At 47.8% G+C, this 23,898-nt stretch overlaps 1 protein-coding gene across 4 annotated transcripts in view; it reads left to right on the forward strand.

The window, feature by feature from the left end:
- SCMH1 (Scm polycomb group protein homolog 1) overlaps positions 1 to 23,898 on the forward strand; it is a 1,232,539-nt gene that overhangs the window by 971,726 nt on the left and 236,915 nt on the right. For all 4 annotated transcript variants that reach the window (XR_011279630.1, XM_069623049.1, XM_069623050.1 and 1 more), the window contains one exon: positions 20,528 to 20,659. Coding sequence is in view for 3 of the 4 variants with exons in the window: in XM_069623049.1 (XP_069479150.1) it covers positions 20,528 to 20,659 (132 nt within the window). In the remaining variant the exon portion in view is untranslated. The remainder of the gene's footprint in view (positions 1 to 20,527; positions 20,660 to 23,898) is intronic.

A 23,898-nucleotide genomic window follows, 5' to 3' on the forward strand; every position in this document is an offset into this window, starting at 1 on the left:
CCTTTACACAACATTACTGCTTAGATACACTTTCTAAGACTGATTCTCAGGTGGGTGGACATCTTTTTGCCGATCTGCCTTCCAACATACCACCACCTTGCACTGCTCGCTAGTCTATGCACAGCATGTGATTCTAGGCATATTCACAAACATCATAAGGCATACATTACTCTTTGTAATCCTGGTTCTTGTATCTGCTTAGATTCACATGCACCGTCCCTTCCTCCCCGCTTGGATTTGAAGGAACATAGACATCTTACACCTTTCTTATTCTTTTTTACTCACTCACACATTCTGTTCAGGCTACCTGATGGCAGGAAAGAAAAACCCAGGAGAACCTCGATGCATGAGGGCCCAAGGGTACACTACACATCACAGTAAGGATACTGTTACAGACAAGCCCAGATCGACATCCCTTTTTGAATGCAAGATGCAATACTCTGCGATTACCACTAGATGTAGGACTATATTCACAGCATGTAAATCTAAGCAGATAAAATCACCAGAAATGCGAATACGGTGAGTAATGTATGTCATTATAGAGTATTGTTTTTTTGTTTTTTTTCAATAAATTTTTTATTGGCATTTCTTTAAACATGAAACATCGGGACTCAACATAGTCCCTTTTCATGTTTGGATGTCTGTGCTCGGGTTTCCTCCAAAGGAGGTGTCGCAGGTTTGATCTTGCTGCTACTCTATCCTGCGCTTTCCACCATTTTTCTGATGTGTCTGTAATCCATTCATTTAGGACCCATAGTTGAGCCGCCTCGTAGTATTTCCTAAAGTGGGGGAGCGCCATGCCTCCATCTGCTTTATGCGCCGTGAGTACCTGTTGTGACAATCTTGTTGTCTTGCTTTGCCATATATATTTGGTTATTATTTTGGTGAGTGTCTTGAAGAAGGTCGTCGGTATTCGAATGGGAAGAGCTTGGAAATATTACAGCAATCTGGGAAGGATCGTCATCTTGATGACCGTAATTCTGCCCCACCAAGAGATTGACAACAGGTTCCACCTGTCCAGGTCTCTTTTTACGTCGTCTAAGAGTTTCGTATAGTTCCCCTTCCCCTTGTAGAGGTTTTTTATGGTTGGTGTCAGTGTCACTCCCAGGTATCTCACGCCTTCTTCAGCCGTTTGTAGTTGTAGGTCTTTTGTCGTCTCATAAATCTCCCTTATATCTCCCGCCAGAGCCATTACCGACGATTTCTGTTTATTTATTTTTAGTCCGGATGTTGATCCATATTCTTCTATCTGCTGAATAAGTAGGGGGAGGGTCTTGACTGGTTCTGTTGGGGTCATCATATCATCTGTGTAAGCGCTGTCTTGTCCTTATGGCCTCCCATTTCTATACCCTTTATGTCTGGGGCCGCTCTGATCTTTGCCAGGAAGGGTTCGAGAAAAATTGCGTACAGTAGTGGTGACCCCTGCTTGGTGCCCCTTCCTATTTTGATGGGGTCCGACAATTCCCTGTTGACTGCGATCCTGGCCGTTGGTGAGTTGTAATTGGCCCCGATCATCTTTATGAAATCATTACCTATGCCCATTTTCCATAGTATCGCGAATAGCATGGTCCATTCTACCCGTTCGAATGCATTTTCTGCATCAATCGATACTATTGCTGATGGGATTTTCATGATTCCCGCTTTCTCTGAGGTGTACTATTCGCCTGATGTTGTCATGGGTTTTCCTGTTGGGGATAAACCCTGATTGTTCTTGATGAATCAGCTTGGGGAGCAGGGGTGCTAGCATGTTGGCAATTACTTTTGTGTAGAGTTTGGCGTCGACGTTGTTTAGGGCTATTGGGCGGTATGAGCTCGGATTTTCCGGATCTTTCCCTTTTTTGTGGAAGACTAGTATTTTTGCCTCATTCATGGAGGCAGCGATGCTGTTCGAATTCTTGAAAGTGTTGAATAGGTTGGTTAGATAGGGCGTTAATATTTCTGCACATGTTTTGTAGAAAACCGCTGTAAAGCCGTCCGGTCTTGGAGATTTATTCTTGGGTAGATCCCTTATTGCTTTTGTGACCTCTTCAATCGTTATTGGTTGATCCAGGGCTGCTTTTTCAGCTAGGGTTACTGTAGGAATTGAGATATCTTTTAGATATGCCTCCTGTTCCTTTTCATTTGGGTGCTGTGAGGTGTAGAGGTTCTGATAGAAATCTCGGAATATGTCTTTGATATCTTTCGATTGAGTTTTCTTTTCTCCCTGTCCGTCTTTCAGGGAGTGCACCATTTGATCTTGCCTTCTACCTTTTAGTTGTCTTGCTAATAATTTGTCTGCTTTATTTGATTTCATCACGTACCAGTGTTTTGTGTGCAGCAGTTGGGTTTCTGCTGTTTTGGTCCTGATCAGGTCTAGCTGGCTCTGGATGTGGCGAAATGCCCTCTTTATTTTCCTGGAGGTATTTTTTGTCATTTCTTCTCTTATGTCTTCCAGCTTTTTCCCCAGTTCGTCTTCCCATTTGTACGATAGCATGTCTTTTTGTGCTTTCAGCGCTATTATTTGTCCCCTGATCACATATAGTGCTTTGGGAGACGTCTGTGGTGTCGTTCTGCTCGAAATAGTCCTCTATCTTTTTTCTAATTGTTTCTTTGGCCACTGGATCTTATATGATGTCTCTGGAGAGCGTCCATCTCCACAGGCCTGATCGTTTCCGGAATTTGGGAAGTGTGATCCATAGCGGGGCATGCTCTGACAGCGCTATCTGGCTATCTGGCCTTTTTCTGTGTCCTGGATTTCTCCCACCAGGGCTCCTGTGGCTCATATGTAGTCGATCCTGGAGCTTGAGTCATGTACATGTGAGTGATGCGTGTATCCTTTTGTTGTGCCTCTGAGACTCCGCCACAGGTCTTCAAGTGCCATATTCTGCATTGTCTGTTTGAGCGCTGGTGAGGGCGTTCCCTGTTGGGAATTTTTTGGGATTCGATCGGTCTTCTGTCTGGTTCCAAGCTAGGTTGAAATTTCCTGTCAGGATAACTTCCCCTTCCGCGAAGTTTTCCAATTTGTTGATCCTATCTTTGATAAAGCCCTCCCGGCCCGTGTTCGGCGCGGAAAGGGTTGCTAGGGTTAGATGGCGATTGTCTATCTGAACCTTCGCAAAGACGTAGCGGCCATTTTTGTCTGCTATTGACGCTTTGATTTGGACCTTCAGGTGGTTAGCGAATGCTATCGGCACTCCTTTTCTTTTCGTCATTGGATTGCAGAATTTGATTGTAGCCTCTTGTCCAGGTAAGGCCTTTCTTTTTTTTCTATATGTGTGTTTCTTGGAGCGTTATTATGTCAAACTCTCTGTGCAGGAAGTGTTCCGTTTTTTTTCTTTTCACTGGCGAGTTCAGGCCTCTAATATTGAACGTTAGCCCCATTCTCTCATGAGTGACTTGTGTTTCTTCTTGGATTCATCTTGTAGGTCGCCCTTGTATGCCTTTGTACCGGTGGTTAACTCTTTTCCCTTCCAAACTTTCCCCTCAACTCCTCTCCCTCCCCCCTCCCTTCTTCCCGTCCCAACTTTGATCCTGAGGAGGGCTCTGGGCCCTATGGTTGCTCCGGCGTTGTGCCTTTGCTCCAAGCCCTCTAACATCTCAGGTTTAAAAGTTTGCAGGGGTTCCCAAACCCTGCTTGTGGTGCAGATTCCTAAGCCGTCCCTTGGCTCTGCCACACCTTCATGTGAGCACCTACCCTGTCTGTAGCTTCTGTGTGTTTGTTACCTCTCCCTCCATCTATTCTTGCGTAGAGGTTCATTTTTGTATACGTTTAGTTCTCCACTGGTTTTCGGGATCGTAGTCTTGTTCTTCGCTTTACTGTTTGCCACCCCCTCGGTTCTCTTTTGTCTTGGGGACTCACTTTTATTTGGGGGCTCTGTCTCTTGGACCTGGCACCCCAGTATCTTGAGGCCTTCCTCGCACGTAGCGATTCAGTATTGTCTTTCTTCCCATGTGAAAAGGAGGCCAAAAGGGAATGTCCATTTATATCGGATTTGTTTTTCGGTTAGGAATTTTGTTACCTGGCTCATTCCTCTTTTCTTTCTGAGCGTTGACTGCGCTAGGTCTTGGAACAGGAGTATTTCTTTTCCATTCATTCTTATTTGCTCTAAGGTCCTGGCCTTAATATTTGTTCATTTTGTACTTATTGTCATGGCCACTAGAACATCTCTTGGGCGGGATCCGGTTCCCCTGCTCTTCGAGGGCCTAGTCTGTGTATTCTGTCAATGTGGATTTTGTTCTCCGGAGCCGTCCTTTAGAATGTCTTGGAAGACTTGTACTGCTATACGCAGATCTCTATCCTCCACGGTTTACGGCATATTTTTAATTGTTATGTTTGATCTCATGGATCTGTTTTCCAGGTCTTCGCATTGTGATTTGAGCTCCATTGCCGTTCTAGCAAGGTGGTCCTGCGCTTCTGAGTATTGGAGAACTTCCTCATCCATATTCTGGACTGTCCTTTCCAGGTTATCTGTCCTTTCCTCAAGGTTTTCTATGTATTTCTTCAGTTCATGGACCGCTTGTTTTAGTTCCCCTTTCATGTTTTCGAACTGAGTCTGGGTAGAGGATATGAACTGGTCCTGGTATTCCTTAAACCAGGCTTTCATGTCATCTCTCAAGGCCATTTCTGTGTGTTCTTTCTGTTTTAATGGGTCTTCCCTCTTGCTTTTCTGTTTGTTTGGCTGCTTGTTGTCTGTGTTTCCTAATCCCCAGATTTGGGTCAGATCCTGGGCCTGTTTGGGGCCACTTTTGTTTGCCACGGAGGCCTGTAATCTTAGTGTTGCCCTGGATTTTGACATGTGTGTGTATCTTTACTGGCCAGGCATTTTATTGATGTGTGTTCGCTTTGGGTCTTAGAGTTGTATCGGGTGTTCAAGGTGGCCCGACTGTCTTCAACCCTTGGTAGGGTCCTACCGCGTGATAACTGTTCGGGTTGCAGAGGTCGCTCTCTCTGGCCTCGAGTAATGGAAATTCCCTCGTTTCACGCTCTTTTGTTGGGGATCGCTGTTTCTCCAGGGATTTCCCCTCCATGTCTCCTCTGGCTCCCCCTTTAAGGTGTGGGTGTTTTCGTTTCCCTCTGCCGAGTCGTTAGTTATCCCCTGCGGTATCTCCTTCTGCCAGGGGCCCGCTTATCTGCGGGTCCGTAACTTGACATATCTATCAGGCTCCCCCTGGGCCACCGTGAGGTGCTTGCCCCAATTCTTCTTTGATTGGGGTTGTCGCGGGGGGGGGGCCCCGAGTGTCTGGGGTGTGCTGGGTTGGCTTCCTGCCGTGGCCCTGCGCCTCCTCTGCTTTTTCGATGGGGGGATGGGCGCACGGCCCGCTCCCCTGAGCTTGTCCTGTGTTCGCTCGGGGAATGTTATTTCCCTTCTCCCGCTGATTCCCCCGTGACCGGGGGTCGCTATTGGTATTCGTGTGGGGAGTGGGACCCTTCCCGCCGCTCCCGATGGCTCTTCCCCCACCTCGTACATGCGCTCTGTGGTTACCACTGATCTGCTGGGCCCTGCGAATTTCTTCGCCTCTGTTCCGATCTGCCGCCTTACCCTCTGGTCTCCGACCGGGACTCGTGTGGAGCGCGTCTGCTTCTGCCTGGGCTGCGGCTTCTCCCCTCCGGGCCTCTCCCTCGGCTGCTCTCTCTCCACGGGCTCGGCGCTTGTTCCGGGCCCGGGCTCCACCTCCTCGCTCGATCCGCCTGGTCGGCGCCTGCCTTCTGTCCGCTCTCTTCTCCCGATGGGGGGGGGTTCTTGGTGGAGGGCAGCGAGGCCGCTGCTCTCTGGACCGGCTTCCCGCGACCCGGTCCTCTTCCTTTCTCTCCCTGGTCGACTGTTGAGCGGGCTGCTCTCTCTGGGGTGGATCGTCGGCGCTGATCTGTCTTCTTCTGGTGGGATCGAGCGGGGGGTCTTGTCTCCTCTTCTTCCTTTCTCCACCTTCCGTAAGTAGTAAAGGGGGGGTACGCTTTGCAGGGCACAGTGTATGCTTAACTTGTAGGCTTAAATTGTTGCGGCCCGAGCTCGGGGACGGAGCTACGCTCACGCACGTCTACCCGGCTCGGCCGCCATCTTGGAATCCCATATAGTATTGTTTTGATAGTACTACCTGTTAGATTAGTTTGTCAGTGTGTCCAGGAGACCCGTAATACATAACTGTGTTTTATTTTACTGTCTAAATTGGATTATTGTGTGCCCTACTACCTTGATGGAGTTTTGGCTAGCTTCTTAGTGTTCCTTGTTTACTATAACTAGGGTGGCCTCCTAAAATCTGTCCACCAGGCCAGATTCTAGAAATCCATTTTAACAATCAAGGCCAGAGATTAGCAGCTCCATGAGAAAATCTAGAGCTGCTAGAGTATCAAGTTGATTCGAACGGACCAAGAGTTATATATTGATCTCTGTCGTGAAGACAGTTTAGGGAATGTTTAAAGCGGCACAGGAGAATGGAATGGTTGACACTGTCAAAAGGAACCAAGAGGTCTAACAGAACCAGCACTTTGACGCTGACACATTCACTCCTGATGCCATCCAGCATTGAGAAAATAAGTCTGAGAGCTTCTACGAGGTATAACGTTTGCCTGCCTGTTATCCATAATGTTTACTGATTCCTAATGATTTATTGATTGTGAAGACACTGCTGATTCTAATAGGTTTCCTAAGAATGTGTACATTTAAGTCTGCAAACGAAACCAGTTTTTTATACAAAATAGAACTACATTTTTGCTTTTGAGTTGCAGCATGCAACACCCGTCTGCATCATCACTCATCCTCTGAACTAGGTGCAAACAATCTATCCTTGAACACATCCACGCGCTTCTCTCCTGAAAACACCATGCCACTGCCCACTTATGGAAGCTCTTTTGAAAGTAAACTGCAGATCCTCAAATCAGTTCTTAATATTCACCCACCACTTTGGAAAGATTAACAGTAGACGTAATTAAAGAAACAACTACTTTTCTCTCTAGTTACTTACAGGTGGACCAGCACATGAAATTCTGCTGGCCGTAATTTCCAACTGCTTCCTCTCTGAGCTCCAGTTATAAGGGGCAGTGTGGCCATTCTGTTACATCCAACTCTGTGCCCAGAAAAGGGGATCTTAGCGATCAAAGACCATAGAAATCGTCAGGTAAATGGTCACTAGTGTTTGGATGGCAAACCGTACCATGGCTGCCGTAACCCTATCACCCTGAATAATCTACTTTTCCTCAGAGTGCTTATGCATCTGAAAGCATCACTATTATTGAGCAGGTTGTAAGTTGCTTGAATAACCTTGCACTTCAATGATAAGAAAAAGAAGTCTTAGAAAAGTAAATGGAAGAATATATAATTATAAACATTAAACAAAATTGCTGCCGGGTAAAGTGGAGCTGAAAAGTAAAGAAAACAGGACACTGAGGCATAATACCTATCATGGGTAAGTGGTTTGTTTGGGTTAATGGAAAAGGTTGTAACATGAGTAGGGAAAAAGACGGTATAAAAAGATCCCAGAATTTTAAAAATATATGAATTTAACCCTCGTAAAATGAAAGTATGTGACCAGATTCCTTACTTACAGTACAAGATAGATGCTGGCAAGGATGAAAGAATACAAGTAAAGGTTTCCAAGAACCTCCACCTACGAAGATGATTGGTAATTTATGCACATGAATTAAAGATCTTATGCTACAGGAAAAAGTGCAAATAATGGCCATAATGAGGAGTGCAGACAGTCCCCAGCTTATAACAAGTCACCTTTTAAATTAAATATTTTAAATTAAATTGACACAGAAGATACATTCACTGCAAAAATAAGCGATAGCGAAAACAGTAACAGAACTGTATATATTGCTTCCTATATACATAGCTGGAGCATTAGTTAAATTGAATTATGCAAAAAAACTGCTGCATGGTTAACTGGATTAAGATTCCTGCATGCTCAGGAGCATTTTTTCCAGCAGCCTGAGAGTTGGCCAATTTTCTTTGCAAGTTGAGATAAAAATAATTCAGCATTTCCTCTGAAATATTTAGCTTAACAGATACCTTCACCAGCTCCTACTTGCTGAACAACACAAAGATGATTATGCCATGCAAGAATACAATAGAAGTAGCCTGTATGATGCATATTTCAGCCTGGAATTTAGCTTCCCCTTGGAGAGAGGACAAATTCCCTGGGTTTGTCTCACATCATAGCATCGAGTGCACCTTTCAATAAAATCAGTTACAAATACACCACCATAACATAAACTCTTCAACAAATGTGGAATATTGCAGCAAATTCGTGGAGTCTTGCTGCATCACATTAAATCAGAGACTAATTTGCAGCAACACTTCCAAAGGAACTGGCTTCCAGCATAGATCACATAAGGGTCATTTTGAGTTTCAGCAGAGCAAACGTAATGTTTCTGATACAATCCTAATTCGCTATAGGTTTGAGCCAGCCGTTCCTAACAATGCATTGAACCATGAAGTGCGTTATAGTTTCAATATTGGACACGTCACAAGTGCAGAACAGTTTGTAATTGTGATTCCACACTTTCATTACCTCTGGAGCGTAAAGACCAAAAGAATTTGGAGCTGGAACATAAACTGAAGTAGCTATAAGCAGTTTTCTAGTAAGATATCAAAAACAAATGAAAGCCTGGCAGACAGCTGATCTCCAGGTACTCGTGACCAATGGCTCCTGAGTACCTTTGCCAAGAAATATTGCATTAGACCATCTTGAGTTTCACCTTTTAAAAATCACATTGTCTTTTACGGTGACCTCCTGTAGGTTGGTCCAATGTAGGTTGCTTGAACTCAAGGTGTGCAAGGTATAATCAAATAGGCGAAAACTATGCCAGGCAAGCAGCTTTATTCATTTTAAAGAATACTTTAAAAAAGTCTATTGATTTTCCCCAGGCTTGGCCCTTGTTTTCGTCCACAACTTGATTTGCTTCTGGGCAACCAGCCAATCGATCCTCCTGATCCCTTGTTTCGATCGCAACAATGCATTTGTCATAAAAGAAGTGACATGTAGGCATTTCCAGCTCAGCCTTCTTTGTTACCTCTGGCCCCATACGTAGCCACTGAGATAACCTTGGTCCTGTGCAGCTGTGAAAGAGCCAACAGCTCTATTCCCTGGATTGCTTCTAAATTGCATGATTAGAGCGAGAGTGCGTCTTTTTTCTGTGCTGTGTCTGTCCACGGGTTAGACAATCTGATGCCAGAGTAGTCATCAGCTTTACCTTTTATCTTTTGTGCTTTGTCATGACAACACCAAACGTATCCAAGAACACCCTAAAAGAAGTAGCCAAGGCTTTGCACACTTCCAGTGGGGAAGGATTTGAAAAGGGATTCACCACAGAGTAATCTGCCAAAGTAGAATAGGGCATCAGAGTCAATCGCTTTAGATTATGGACGCTTCAGTCCACAGAATCCAAAAACCCTGTTGCTCCCTGCGGTATTTCAAAGATGAGATTCTAAACCGTTATCTGGCCATACCCGTCTTGAGCCAGTGCCACTCCTTTCATGGGAGCCACTACCTGCATCCAGAATCTGTAACTCCTTATTGCTACCCTCAAACCTGCAACAGAAGGAAAAGGATTAATCAACCGTCTTTTACCACAACTCTATCCCTCCCGGGCTTTACTGACCCGATAGTCTCCCATGTGGACTTTTGCTGATAAATATGCAACGCTTTTGTATTTTTGCACCCCAAAGACAATCTAGCCACTTTCTGAAGCGTAAATCTGTACAGGGGAAACCGGGAAGAACCAGTTAGTCAAACTACCTTTACCTTGGTGCAAACCTACTCACGCGGTAGTGAAGGTAGAACTTTTCCTGACCACCTTAGCATTGAGGACATTTAAAGGGGACATGTAACGGTATTAAGTATAATCTGGACAGTGCCAAGCTACCCTGTGATTGGAGGGAAGATAACCCCAGTGGGGGAGGATCATATGAGTGAAAAAACATTGAAATCTGGTTAATGAAGGCTGCCATGGCCTGGCTCTCTCCTTTGGCAGAAACCTTCACCATGCACAGGTACATAAAACCTCCAGTGGGTAGCATGGTTGGGAGGGAACGCACCAGAGCAGGCATTCACGCAACCCATTACATTCTCGATACAGCGTCTATTACAGGAAAACAACTAAGGACCAGTTTACTGTCATCCAATCCCCCTGTTAGGCAGAAACCTGTGCAGTTCCCTTAGGGACCACTGCAAAAGATTTAAGACTACAGGTGTTTGGCAGTAAACCCACTTGGTAGCAGTCTGTACCACACAGATTCACTTGGTTGCTGTGGCTGAGCAGTCAGACTTCCCTCAAGAAGAGTTAGGCAGTATATAGAGTATACACAATAGGTACAGAGATACAGTAGCACAAGCAAACACTGACCAGAGCTTTGGTGTAAAAGTATATAATTATTTATTTAAAGACACACTTGTAAATTACACTAGCATAAAGAGAAAAGTAAATTCAGCACACAGTCACTATTATATATATACAACCCTAATTACTTATTAGACAAGTCTTAGTGAGAAACGCCACTTATTTACAGACAGAGGTGATCGCTTAACATAAGATGGCACTCTAATCAGTTATTAAAAAAGGGGGGGGGAGGCAGAGTTATGGAAGCACACACATTTCAATACTTTTAAAAGAACCACAGTAAGGCAGGATAGGCAGAGTTCTACTGGAGAGCAAGGAAGTCAATCGCAAGGCCCAGCTCTTGGAGAGAGCAAGCAGAAGGGGTCCAGGCTCACACAGTGGGGTTATGCCCAAAGAGTCTTGTAGATAGTTCGCACACAAAGGATGAAATTAAAGTCAGAAAAAGTTAGCTAGGTTGTCCCAGGCCAGCCCAGGTTAGAAAGTCAAGGCTTTACTGTCACCCCGAACGATCTGTCGCAAGGGAAGCCAGGCGGGACACAGTACCTTAAGTGTGAAGGAAGCTCCAGCGGGGGCAGTTGTTCCTGGCAGCGGGTGCAAGTCGGTGTTTCGTCCAGAGGAAGAGGAGGTCTCGCCGTGGAGGAAAGATGAAGGTCGTTGCACTGCCAGGGAAGAAACCAGCCGCGGAGTTCTTTCGGTTAGAAGTACTACCCTTCTCTTCGCGGTAGTGGTAAGCCGTGGTATATCGGTTGCCGGGGTGCTTGGCACGGGCAAGGCGGCCACGAGATGCTCCAGGAAGGTGAAAAGAAGGCAAAACTGGTTATCCCCACCAGTCAAAGGAAGAAGACTCTCGGGACTGGAGATCTCCTCTGTCGCCGGGAAAAGTGGTGGGACGGTTCAGCAGGGCCCCACCGGTGGTGTCGTCGTTGCAGTTCGGCTCAGCTTCTCCCTCCTCGGATTCTTCCTGTGGCGACTTCTGAAGTTCCAGTCCCCAAAGCCCTGCTTTTAGGCAGCAAACCCCCATTCATTCAGCCTAGCTGTCAATCAAACATGCTAAGTGGTGAGCCGGCCGGCTCAGCACTTGGGCCAATCACATAAGAGTGCGACTTGAGTTGCCAAGGTAACTCAGTCCGGAGTGCCTAAACCCCCTCCCACACCCCCTATGGTACCCAGACAGAGTGGCACCACTTTTGGAGGCTTCTGTGGAGAAGCCCGCCAAAAAGTGGAACAAATGGTTCGACTTAGGTTAGAGTCACAGAAGAGAACACAAACTCCATTTTATAATCGAGTTCTGGCAAAAAATGCCAACCGGTGAATTAATATTAAATAAATAAACCAGCGGTATGTTCGTGGCTATAGGAATTAAATAATTAAAGTTGGTAGCCTCGAACAATGGGAAAATCCCATAGAGATATATTCGCGGTCGAATATAAAAAATAGTATCCACTGCCACCAGCCAAAACTCGATCAGGGGGGACGGAGACGTGCCCCCTCGAACAGACCCCGGAGCAATCGAATTGCCCCGACCAGTAGGTCCACAATATGATGGTTTGTACTGGTTTCTGTTCATACTTTGGGACTAGTAAAGCCAATGGTGACTTTACATGCCCTGGGAGACAGTAGTCAGTCCCAGGGTATAGAGTCTATATTGGGGGGTGGCTACGGCACCCCCGGGTTACGGCACAGAGGGTGCTGTGTAACCCACATCAAAAACACATGAGACCCTATGGTGTAAAAGACCCATAGCCTATAAAACACATGGAAAGATAAAGGAACACCTCAAATCATGTCTAAGAGTGGGAGATAAAGAGTCTCCCACTTAGCAGGAGAAAAAATAAACCCCAAAAATCCAGCAAAGCCGCTGGGGGACTCACTAGGTTTGGGAAATTAGCCTTTACAGAGAATTCTCCCTAACACCCCCCAAAAATACCACTTCCTCCATAAGGTTTCTGACCAACTTTTGTAATCCTAGCCACTAGTGAACACTCAAAAGGAGGTCAGGTTGAGAGCAGCATAGAAAGATGGACAAGAAAGTTCCACTGCATTTCTGCAATCTCTTCACTAAATAGGTTGTGACAGGCTGACACTAATCTGAATGTATTTTTAAAAGGCTTCCAATTTTTAGTCTCTTCGCCTTCAATGTGTTGATTTGTAGATCAATGTCCTGCCAAAAACTCTCGAACACCCCCTCCCCAAAGTTTGAACAATGGTTGTTTTGCACGTGCCAAGTGAACGATGTCCTCAATATAGAGAAACGCTGAAGGATGGGAATTATTAACCTTAGGTCGCATCAGTCTGTTTTGTATTCCACCATATCCCCATTTATAACGAGATTAAAAAAGGCCAGTATTGAGACACAGCCCAGCCATACTGTATCCAAAGAAATATCCATTTAGTCCATACCTCACACTGGCAGTGTTGCTATATGGTAAACTGATCAGTGTTAGAATGATTTTGCTAATGCCGATGCAATGTGAGTTGACCTCAGTTAGGACAATTCATACAATTAAAGGTGGTGCTCAGATAAATATGTTTCAAAAGTGCCCCTTTCCCGAGACTCGCATATGTCATAGTAAACAGATAAACTACTCTAAAACATTGATCTATGTGGCCCTGATTGTCAGTTGGATTCAATAGAACTTTGTTTCTGTCCCAACACTCCACTTTCAAATTAATTCAGTATTACAGAAAATACACTTACAAGTTCACATGATGAAAATACTTGTGCCTTGCCAAGAAATGCCTGCAAAGGGTGAAGGCAAGCAGGGCATTATTGATGTCCATATTAGGATATATTAATAGTACATACCTCAAATTAATTAAGAACCCACATCACCTAATCCAACTAATACATGGCAAGAAATATTTTAGACCTTAAACTGCATATATCACTTTTCGAGGGGATTGGGTCCTCCGACGTATTCCATATCTGTGACATGTAATCACCGCAGCTGTGCTGCTTCGGAAACTTTTTTCGGCATCTGCGTCCTGCGTCGATGACGTCGATGCGCCGTCGTCGAGGACCTCGTCCGACGTCATCCAATGTGATGAGTAGGACACACGATGCCCGTAGCCTCAGTTCCGTTTTTTCCGCGAACGTGTTTGTTTCGTGAATCTCGGTTAACGCCTCGACTCTTTGGAGTTCTGTTCTTCTCGGTTCTTCGAACCTGTTCGTTTTTGTGAAAATCCTTTGTGTGAAGATGTCTTTTACTTCGTCTTCGGCCCCGCGTCCGGGTTTCAAGAAGTGCGGGGAAGGTGGGTCCAAGATGTCGGTGACGGACTCGCACGACGCCTGCCTCTGGTGCCTCGGGGAGGCCCACAACGCGGATGACTGTATCGACTGCCAGTCGCTCACGTCCAAAGCCTTACGCGAACGTAAGAAGAAGTTGTTGTTGGTAGGTCAGGTGTCCAAGCCCCGGAAGTCGAGGTCTGCGGGGCTTTCGACGGATGATTCGAGGGGTGACTCTCTGCGTCATCGTCGGAAGTCTCATGGGTCTCCTTCTAGGAGTTGGTCTCGCCACTCCTCAGCCTCTTCGAGGCATTCTCGGAAGCGCCGACGCCTGTCGTCTTCCAGGTCCTCTTCGGAGGACTCTGCCCGGCACGTCGCATACCCCACCAGCCGTGCGACGCGGGAGGAATGGGCTTCCTTCGGGAAGAAAATGCTGGCGATTCTTGAGTCGCAGGGTACAAAGCTGTCTGCGCCCCCGAGTGGGGTCAGTCGTGAGAGGTCGAGAGACACCGCTCGCAAGAGTGGTCGGCACGAGTCACGGGAGAGGTCCCGTTCGGACAAGGAGACTCGTTCTCGACGTACCCGTTCCAGGTCCCGGTCCTCGACGTGTTCGAGACGTGTGCACCTGTGAGGTCTTCGAGGAAGACATCGACGTCTGAGGCGTCGACAGGCTTTCTCGAGGCTCCGGCTCTGAGGAAGTCGTCGAAGCCGTCGACGCTCAGGTCGTCGAAGGACACGCTCGGGGCTCCAGCTTCGAGGGCTGTGTCGACGCCACCGATGCTGGCGGCGCTGCATCTGACATCGACGCCGATTTCCTCGACACCGATCCTCTCAGCGCCGATGCCTGTTCTCTCGACGCCGATTCGCTCGACGCCATCGACACATTTCGTGTCGGAGGTACCCCGTGGCACGGGGGAACCCCCTAGGAAGGCTCTGGTTAAGAGCAAGCACTCTCGGGTGCCTTCTTTTCGCCACCTGGAATATATTTCAGAGGCGGATGAGGATTCTGATGGCCTGGTTCCTAGTCAGGTTCCAGATGAAATTGTCTCGGGCCATAGTCAGTTTGACGATTTGAGGCAGTCACTGCATGAAGTTTTGTCGGCCTGAGCCTGGCTCTCATTCCGATTCCTCGTACCGGCGCCTTATGGCTAGGGTTTCTGAGTACTTGGGATGGTCTGCTCCCCCAGGGGAGTTTGTGCAGGATGATTTAACGGACATCCTTGATGTTGGTCCCCCAACTGACCCGGTACTGCCGTTCCATATGGCTTTACAGAGAAGGGTGGCGGCGGCTTGGACTGCTCCGGAGAGTCTCCCGGCGGTGGGCAGATCCTTTTTGCGAAAATACTGTCCAGCCAGTAGCGACCCCTGCTACTTGACCAAGCACCCCACTCCGGAGAGTTTGGTGGTGCAGGCGGCCACAGCCCCGGCAAAGCAGGCGTCGTACCCTACCAACTCTCCTGATAGGGACGACAAACGTTTTGATGGCTGGGCGAAGAAAGTGTTTTCTTCTGGTGGTATGGCGCTTCAGGCGGCCAACTCCATGTGTGCCTTGTCTCGTTTCACACACACTGTGTTGCGTTAGCGGCTGAACATATTCCCGAAGGGGACGAACGGGAAGGTTTCCTTGCTATGGTCCAGGATGGTAAGGATGCCATGTGTGAGTCCGTTCAGTCGGGTTTGGATTTAGCTGAATGCGTCAGTAGGTCCATGGCGGCGAGCACCGTGATACGCAGGCTTGCGTGGTTGCGGAAGTCGGGGTTTGCTCCTGATGTGCAGCCCCGGCTCCTCAACATGCCCTTTGACGGTGAACACCTTTTTGGCAGCAAGGCTGACGAGAGCCTTGAGAGGTTGCAGACCTCAAAAGCTGCAGCGAAGTCGTTGGGCGCTGCAGTTCGCCAACCTCCGCCTTTTCGTCCTAGGGGACAGCAGTGGAGGGGTGGTTCCTTTCGCTATTACTCGTCCTTCAGTAAAGCGAGAGGAGCTGGCAGTCAAAGAGGCCAACGCAGGGGTACCAGAGGTGGACGACAGGGCACCCGTGGTGCCAAGGCCGCTCGGGCAGTTGCCTCTTTGCCCTCAGGTAACGCCGCTCCCACTCAGTCATGAGGCCATGTCCCATGGTTCACCGGTTGGGGGAAGGCTGGCGCAGCATCTTGTAGAGTGGCAAGCCATTACTTCAGATGTGTGGGTTCTGGAGATCATAACCCACAGCTACTGTCTTCCCTTTCGGCACAGGCCTCGCGACAATCCACCGGGGAACCTCTCTTTGCAGAGTCCGGATCCGCTCCTTGCGCAGGAAATTCAAGCCCTGCTGGAGAAAGGCGCCATAGAACTGGATCCTGTAGCGGAGAGGAACAAGGGATAGTATTCCCCTTATTTTTTGATTTCGAAAAAAGACAGGGGATTGAGACCCATCATGGACTTGCGCGGTTTGAACAAACTCCTCAGGAAGGACAAGTTCAAGATGGTTACTCTCTCTCAAGTCCTCCAGGCCCTTCAGCTTCAGGACTGGTTGGTGTCACTCGACCTCAAGGATGCTTACTTCCATGTGCCGATCCATCCCAAGTACAAGAAGTACCTGAGGTTCGCGGTTGGCGACTCGCACTTTGTTTCGGGTCCTGCCGTTCGGATTGACCTCCGCCCCGAGGGTTTTCACCAAACTCATGGTGGTGGTGGCAGCGCATCTCAGGCAAGGGGGGATTCACGTCTACCCCTACCTGGACGATTGGTTGATCAGGGGGAGCTCTCCCGAGCAAGTCCTGGATCATCTGTCCATCACCTGCCACTCCCTTCACAGGCTATTTAAAGAAGTCCCATTTGACGCCAACACATGGGCTCCAGTACATCGGAGGAGTGCTTGACACTTCCCTGGGGCAGTGTTTTCCTCCCCAGGTGAGGGCTCTTCACATTCAGCAGATGGTGCACAAGTTTCAGCATGCCCAGACGCTCCCAGCGTTCGAGTTGTTGAGGTTGCTCGGCCTCATGGCATCCTGCATTCTTCTGGTGCCAGAGGCTTGCCTGCGGATGAGATCTTTGCAGTGGGCACTCAAGACGCAATGGTCGCAGTCCTCCGGCAGGATGTCGGACCCGGTTCAGGTGCCGCCCATGGTCGCCCGGGACCTTCTGTGGTGGGCCGTCGAAGGCAACTTGATGAAGGGGGCTCCATTTTGGCTTCCCTGGCCGGAGGTGAGGATTGTGACGGATGCACCCCTCACGGGATGGGGAGCTCATGCCAACGGGCTGACAGTCAGCGGTCGTTGGTCTCCGTCGGAGTCCGGACTTCATATCAATCTGTTGGAGCTGAGGGCCGTCAGGCTAGCCCTGAAGGCTTTTCTGCCGACTGTGCGAGGAAAGAGTGTCCTGATCCTGACGGACAACACAGTGGCCATGCACTACCTCAACAAAAAGGGGGGGGCATGGTCACTTCCTCTGTGCAGGGAGGCGATGCAGCTCGAGTTCTGGGCCATCCAGCAAGAAGTTTCGATCTCGGCAGTTCATCTGGCCGGAGACGAAAACGTGACGGCGGACGCTCTGAGCAGGCAGAGCGCAATCTCTCACGATTGGGAGTAGGCTCAGGAGATTCTCCTGGAGATCTTCGCCCTTTGGGGGACCCCTCAAGTGGATCTCTTCGCCTCCAGTGTCAACCGGAAGTGCGAAAGGTTTTGCTCGCGGGAATTTCCTCCAAAAGGAGCCTTAGGAGACGCGTTTGTGGTGGAGTGGTCATTCACGCTGCTGTACGCATTTCCTCCAGTCCCTGTCATCCCGCAAGTGCTGCGGAGGTTACGGAAGTTCGGTTCCCGGATGATCCTCATTGCTCCGGCGTGGGCTCGGAGGACGTGGTACCCGGACCTTCTCGACTTGTCCATCTGCCCTCCACGTCGTCTTCCCTACCGAGACGATCTGCTCTCACGGGAGGGGGGTCAGGTTCTCCATCCAGAGGTCAGATCCCTCAACCTTCACGCTTGGCTTCTGAAAGGTTGAGGTATAAGGATTGGGACCTCCCTGAAGACGTGATGGAGGTGTTGCTTTCGGCCCGAAGGCTAGCAACAAAGTCTCTGTACCGTTGCCGTTGGCGTAAGTTCTGCGACTGGTGCAGAGTTCAGAATGTGGATCCCTTTGCATGTGACATCCCCATGGTTCTGTCCTTTTTACTTTCTTTGGCCCACAGGGGCTTGCAAGTGGGTACCATTAAAGGTTACCTGGCGGCGCTGTCCATCTTTAAGCGCTCGTCTGAAGAGTGTTCTTACTTTAAAATCCCTTTAATTTCACAGTTTCTGAAAGGGCTCACTAATGTGTTCCCTCCGTCACCTTTCCTGGTGCCCGGTTGGGATTTAAACCTTGTTCTTAAGTTTATTATGGGTGCTCTGTTTGAGCCTTTACATTCTTGCCCTTTGAGGCTGTTAACTCTGAAAATTGTGTTTTTAGTTGCGGTTACTTCCGCTCGCAGAGTGAGTGAGTTACAGGCATTTTCAGTTAAGCCACCCTTCACTGTATTTCACAAGGACAGGGTTGTCCTTAGAGTTCGTCCTTCTTTTCTTCCGAAGGTAGTGACGGAATTTCATTTGGCCCAGAGGTTGTTCTTCCGGCATTCTATCCTCCTCCGCATCCTGGTAAGGAAGAGCAGAGGCTCCATAGGCTTGTTCCTAGGAGAGCTTTAAGCTTTTATGTTTCAAGCACGTCCCGGGTCAGAGTGGACGATCAACTCTTTATTGGTTACGCTGGAAAGCGTTTGGGGCAAGCTGTGACGAAACAGACTTTGTCTCGCTGGATTATTTTAGCCATCTCGGAGTGTTACTGCTTGGCGGGTAAGGACCCACCGGCTGGCTTGCGGGCCCATTCTACCAGGGGTATGGCTGCATCTACTGCCCTGCAGAGGGGTGTTCCTATTCGCAACATCTGTGATGCAGCCACCTGGGCTTCAGTACATGCATTTGTACGTCATTATTCCCTCGATTCCATCCGAGGACAGGATCTGGCCTTTGGCAAGGCGGTCCTTTGCTCTGCTATTTGATTGGCAATTCTAAATTTTGATTCTAAATTCTTTCCCTCCTCCTTGCTCTGGTACTGCTTTGGGAGTCTGTCATAGATATGGAATACGTCGGAGGACCCAATCCCCTCGAAGAACAAGTTACTTTCTTACCTGGTAACGTTCTTTCGATGGGATGGTCCGACGACGTATCCATATCGCTCCCGCCCTGCCTTCCCCGCTGCAGAATTTCTTTTGCGATTGCAGCTTACGTTCCGCAAGGCTTTGTGTCTGACTAGCAGTTGACTAATGTCACACGTTCTGGGGGAAAAAACTACAACTGAGGCTACGGGCGTCGTGCGTCCTACTTATCACATCGGATGACGTCGGACGTCGGAGGAGGTCCTCGACGACGGTGCATCGACGCAGACGCCGAAAAAAGTTTCCGAAGCAGCACAGCTGTGGTGATTACATGTCATAGATATGGAATACGTCGTCGGACCATCCCATCGAAAGAACGTTACCAGGTAAGAAAGTAACTTGTTCTTCTCAGACCTAAAGGCTGCTCACTGGATCTCGGATGAACAGAGAATAATGTTCAAAATGCATAATTATCTTTTGAAGACTGCCCTGAAGTGCCCATCATCAATCATTATCAAATATATCGCAAGAAAAGAACTCTGATCCTCAATGGAAAATATATTTTCAAAGGCTACATTTGAAAGACTTCAGCATTCCGGAAAAAAACAGATTTGTGGCTGGTTCAAACATCTGGAGCACCTAAAACGCCTCATGTAGTGTGGAAGCGAAGTACCTGAAATTCAGAAAATAAACCTAAATACCTGGCTATTCTATCAAGCATAGTAAGCTCACCTAGGTCTAGGGAACGTACAACTGGGGCAAACTCTTTGAGGGGTGAGACATACGCATGAGCCAGCCAAATCTAAAAAAAAAAAAGCGAGATGCCTTACTGAGATCCTAAGTCACTAAGGCACTATATGTGAAATGTTATGTCTGTGATCTCTATGGTCCCTGGTGTACTAGAAATGTACAGTTGTATGTACTGAATATTGTTATCGCGCTTCACCTTGTAACTTTACTCCTTCCTTTAGCTACCTTAAATCGGTAAGGGCTCTCAAGTCGATCCCTGCACACTGGTGCATTCCAAAATTAAAGCATTAAATATACTACAAAAAATGTGACCTGTAGATGACTTTTCCGTTTTTATACTCTGAGGTTATGGCATTCTCAAACCTTTTAGCATAAACATGTACAGTCCCGCAGTACCTCGTATACCACAGGTCTGCGCCCTCTGGCTCTCCAGATGTTTTGGACTAAGACTCCCATGATATGATAAGATTTGATGAGGCATTTATAACGTGCCTGTACACAAGTGATCCCTCCCCACTGACTGACTGTGCTGGCTAGGGTTGATGAGAGTTGTCGTCCAAAACATCTGGCAAGCCAAAGGTTGCAAACCCCTGTCGTATACACTGTTCATCTAGCCAGTGGCTTGGCAGGCTTTGGTGCCAGAGGGGGAGCAGATGGCGCCTCATGGGACAACAGTCAATATTTCACTACTTTGCAGTAGGTGGAGTGGGCACATCAGCATCTGAAAGGGCCCTTTCGAGACAACCTCCCGCCCTGCCCTAGCTCCACCACTGCAAATAGCACCCCCTTGGGCAGTGCAGGTTTTCAGTTTCTTCGAGAAAAGAATAACTCAATAACATTCTGAGGGCTCTGGGTATGGGATGCCTCTTTCTCAGATTCACAGGCTGCTTCTCTACATTCATTTGTGAGAAGAAAATCTCAGCCCGACAGGACAGGGGAACAATGTTACACTGTGCCCCATATGGCTGGCCAAAAATAACATTTTACAAAATCACCATGATTGTAAAATCACCATGATTGTAAAATTGCTTTTTAATTCATTCATTTTAGTTTTTCCAATTTTGCTAGTAAGTCATCTAAGGAAAATAAAATTCTCTATTCATGCTTAAGTATCAATATGCATTTTACCCAGACAGAAGCAGTTCGTTAGAAGGCAGCCTGCATGGATCTGGTCGGGGTAACAAGCGATACTGCCAAGATTCTCCTCTCTACAGTATCCCACTCTCACCCAAGCTACCAAAAAATGACCGTCACCCATCAGAAGGTAAGCAGAGAAACTCGAACCTGACATAATCCTTAATTCGCATAGCTGATCACTACGCTGCATGTGTTTAGTCTTTTGAAAACTACGCTTGTACATTAGTTGGTCCACTTTGAAAACAAATATAGCCCAATATCTCAACAAAAATATACATTACTTTTTTCTTGTTGTTTTTGTCGGTTTTCTTGTAATTAGCTCACATTTTGTTCTAGAAACCTCTTCTGCATCTGTATTGATCTTCCATAAATTATAGGCAGTCCTGTACGATTTTCTGTAAACCCACTTAGTTTTACACCTCTTAGCATATGTTCAACTTCCTAAAACCATTTCACCCTACTTACTGGTTCGTCCAAGCATACCTAATTTTGTATTACCTGGTTTTATTGAATATGCGATCAGGGCGATAGCTCAGTGAGTCAGGCGCTGGCTATTGGGGATTTGTGCATAACCTATAGGTCACATATTTGACAACTATCTGGGCTGACTGTCTTTCATCCTGTGTTTTTCTTTCCCGAGTGATTCTGTTAGATTTGCATATTATGCCTTGCCGCTAGCTAGTGGTCTGGAATATTACAAACTATTTACCACATTTTTAAGTGGGTGTTATGATGGCTGGATGTGTAATTAGATGCCGGTAGGACATCCATGCTTCTCCCAACATGGTCCTTTGAGTTCCACCATCGGGTTAGGTCATGTAAGGAGTGAGACGTTGAAATGCTTTTGACTTGAAAAGGAGATTGGGTATATCAATGCTGATACCTGTGATGCATCAAGAAAGCAAGAAGTCTTGGAGATGCAAGAACATTTGACATGGGAGGTAGTATGAGAATATTCAAAATATTTGTTTTAATTATAAAGGACTCTTAACTTTAAAATAGTGCACTCATGGAAACCACACCCTTGATGTTTTGTTCACCATGTAATCCTATATTCTCACTGAAGGGCATGGGTTTGCAAGGACTTAAACGCCAAGAAGCCTGTTATGGCAGCTGCTGCATTAAAAAAGGTCTATTAACATAACATCTCAAGCGTTTCACAGGACCACAACAAAACGAATTGCTCAGTTTAATCCCATAACATTGAAGTTGAAAACAAGTGGGTGGCACACATAGGGACTTGGGTATAATGGTGTCAGGATTAGGTAGAGTAATTGAGAGCCCATATCTTGGTAAATCAACATGGAGTATGAGGAACATGGAGTCCTTTGTGACCCCTAAAATGGGAATTGGGACCTCAACGTTAACCGAAGACAAACACCACTAACCCTTTCATGGCTAACACCCTTAAGGCCAGGGCGACTAAACCCTGTGTACACATCTCTCAAAATGTTCACACAATGATCAGCATTGTTTCAGATTGATTGAACAACATCAACACTTTAAATAGACAAAGATTTCCTTTTTTTATCCAATGATTTAGTACATAATTGTTTTTGTTAAAAAGTATTTACAGGACACTTATCAGTTTAGAAACAGTATCTCCACATGATGCATTACTGATTATCCAGGTCTATGTGCCTGGATCACAGTACAAAACGTACATAAACACTTATGTCAGTAAGGGAACGCATTTAAACAAATGAAAATGTAGACAGGGTATATACGAATACAAAACACATACAGTGTGTGTGTTTACCACTGGGAGGGGGAGTCGACACAACAGTGTTTCGGCCATTAGTTAGCTATTCTATGTTGCTGAAAGTTTGTAGGCCTTCATCAGGACAAGAAGAGAGTTGTGGTGGAAGGGTCCTGTTGTCTCTGCCAGGGAATGAACAGAGAGGTGTGTGTTATAAGTGTATATTGGGGGGGCGCTGTTGCGCGGCTTGCAAAGTTGCCGCTGCCTGAGAGGCTCTGGCAACGGCACCATAATCCTGCTGGAAATCCTCCGCTCTGTAGACCTGCTCACCCTCCGGAGCCCACAGGTGTAGAAGTAAAGCACTGGAGCATTATTTGAGCCAAAAACCACCCCTGGAGAGGACTAGCAGTGCGGAACGAGATCCCTTCCAACGGCGGCCTCATCGTGTCTAGGGTGGTCCTACCGCACCTGAGTGAACAGTACCCCATGGCAGCACCCCACAGCGACAAACATCTGTGCCTGCAGAGATCGGCACCCCTGTGGGAGGAACACGCGACGAGACTCCTCGTTAAAACCTACCTGCATCGCCTGCTTACAAATACCTAGGCGACGACTTTGTAGATCCTCTTGGTAAGCAGGGCCTCCTAGGCTCCAACCTGGAGTGCGATCCACCGCTGCTGCCCTTGCGGCCCGCCCCGTGCACCAGATGGGGACCCGATCGGAAACACGCAGCCGAGTGTATAGCCTGGGATATTTGTGGAACAAGTCACTCCACAAACAAGGACTCAATCATATTGCATCTTGAAACGCGTCCGGGTGCTGTGCCCCTCTGCCGGGCCCTGGTCAGAGCAGACTGCAGTGTCACCCTCGATCCCGGTGGCTGGCCTTCTGGAACGGCCCGCGTGATACGGGGGTCACCATAAGAGGGGACGGTGAGAGCTCTCTGATCCTCTGACCCAGGAGGGTTCTGATGCGCGCCCTACTGCGTCGGTGGGGAGACCTGTGCCTGCATTCCGCGCTGGAGCTGACAGTGGCCGTGGGCGGCCCTACGGAGGGTGGCCCCTCACAATGGAGAACACAGTGTGAAAATAACACACTTCCTGGCATAATCCTCCCCTGGACCCGGTCCCGGCTGTCTGCTCCAGCGGAGCACCCTACAGAGGGATGAAGACCGAAACTCCAGGTATAACCTGTTCGACATCACAAGGGATCCAGTGTACCACACGAGCCACACCACAAGACACTGGGAACGGATCACATACAGAGATTCTCGACAGCAACGCAGAGCGGAAGGTTTAACCGATTTATGGCAGATTCTGACTGCACGTAACTACGAACACTATCCATCCTTGGTGTCCCCACTGAGGGGTGTCTACTTATTACACCTTGTGCCTGGATATTCTAGCACCCGGCCCCTTACAGCGACCGGCTGGTGTCGGTGGAACAATTCGCCATACAACCTGAACTGCTGATCCCTGGGGTCGACTCACGTCCCACCCTCTATTCCTTAAGCGACACTACGGTTGGAGATCAAACCTGAAGTCGACGGCGATTGCGAGGTGCACCCCAGCACAACCACGCACGGTAAACAGGAGGTTCCCCCATGCCGAGAAGGGGACACCAGCCTCTATCCGCCGTTCTCCCAGGGCACACCACCTAGGGCCACC

The sequence above is a fragment of the Ambystoma mexicanum genome, chromosome 11, assembly GCF_040938575.1.
Source record: "Ambystoma mexicanum isolate Mex_15411 chromosome 11, UKY_AmexF1_1, whole genome shotgun sequence".
NCBI lineage: Eukaryota > Metazoa > Chordata > Amphibia > Caudata > Ambystomatidae > Ambystoma > Ambystoma mexicanum.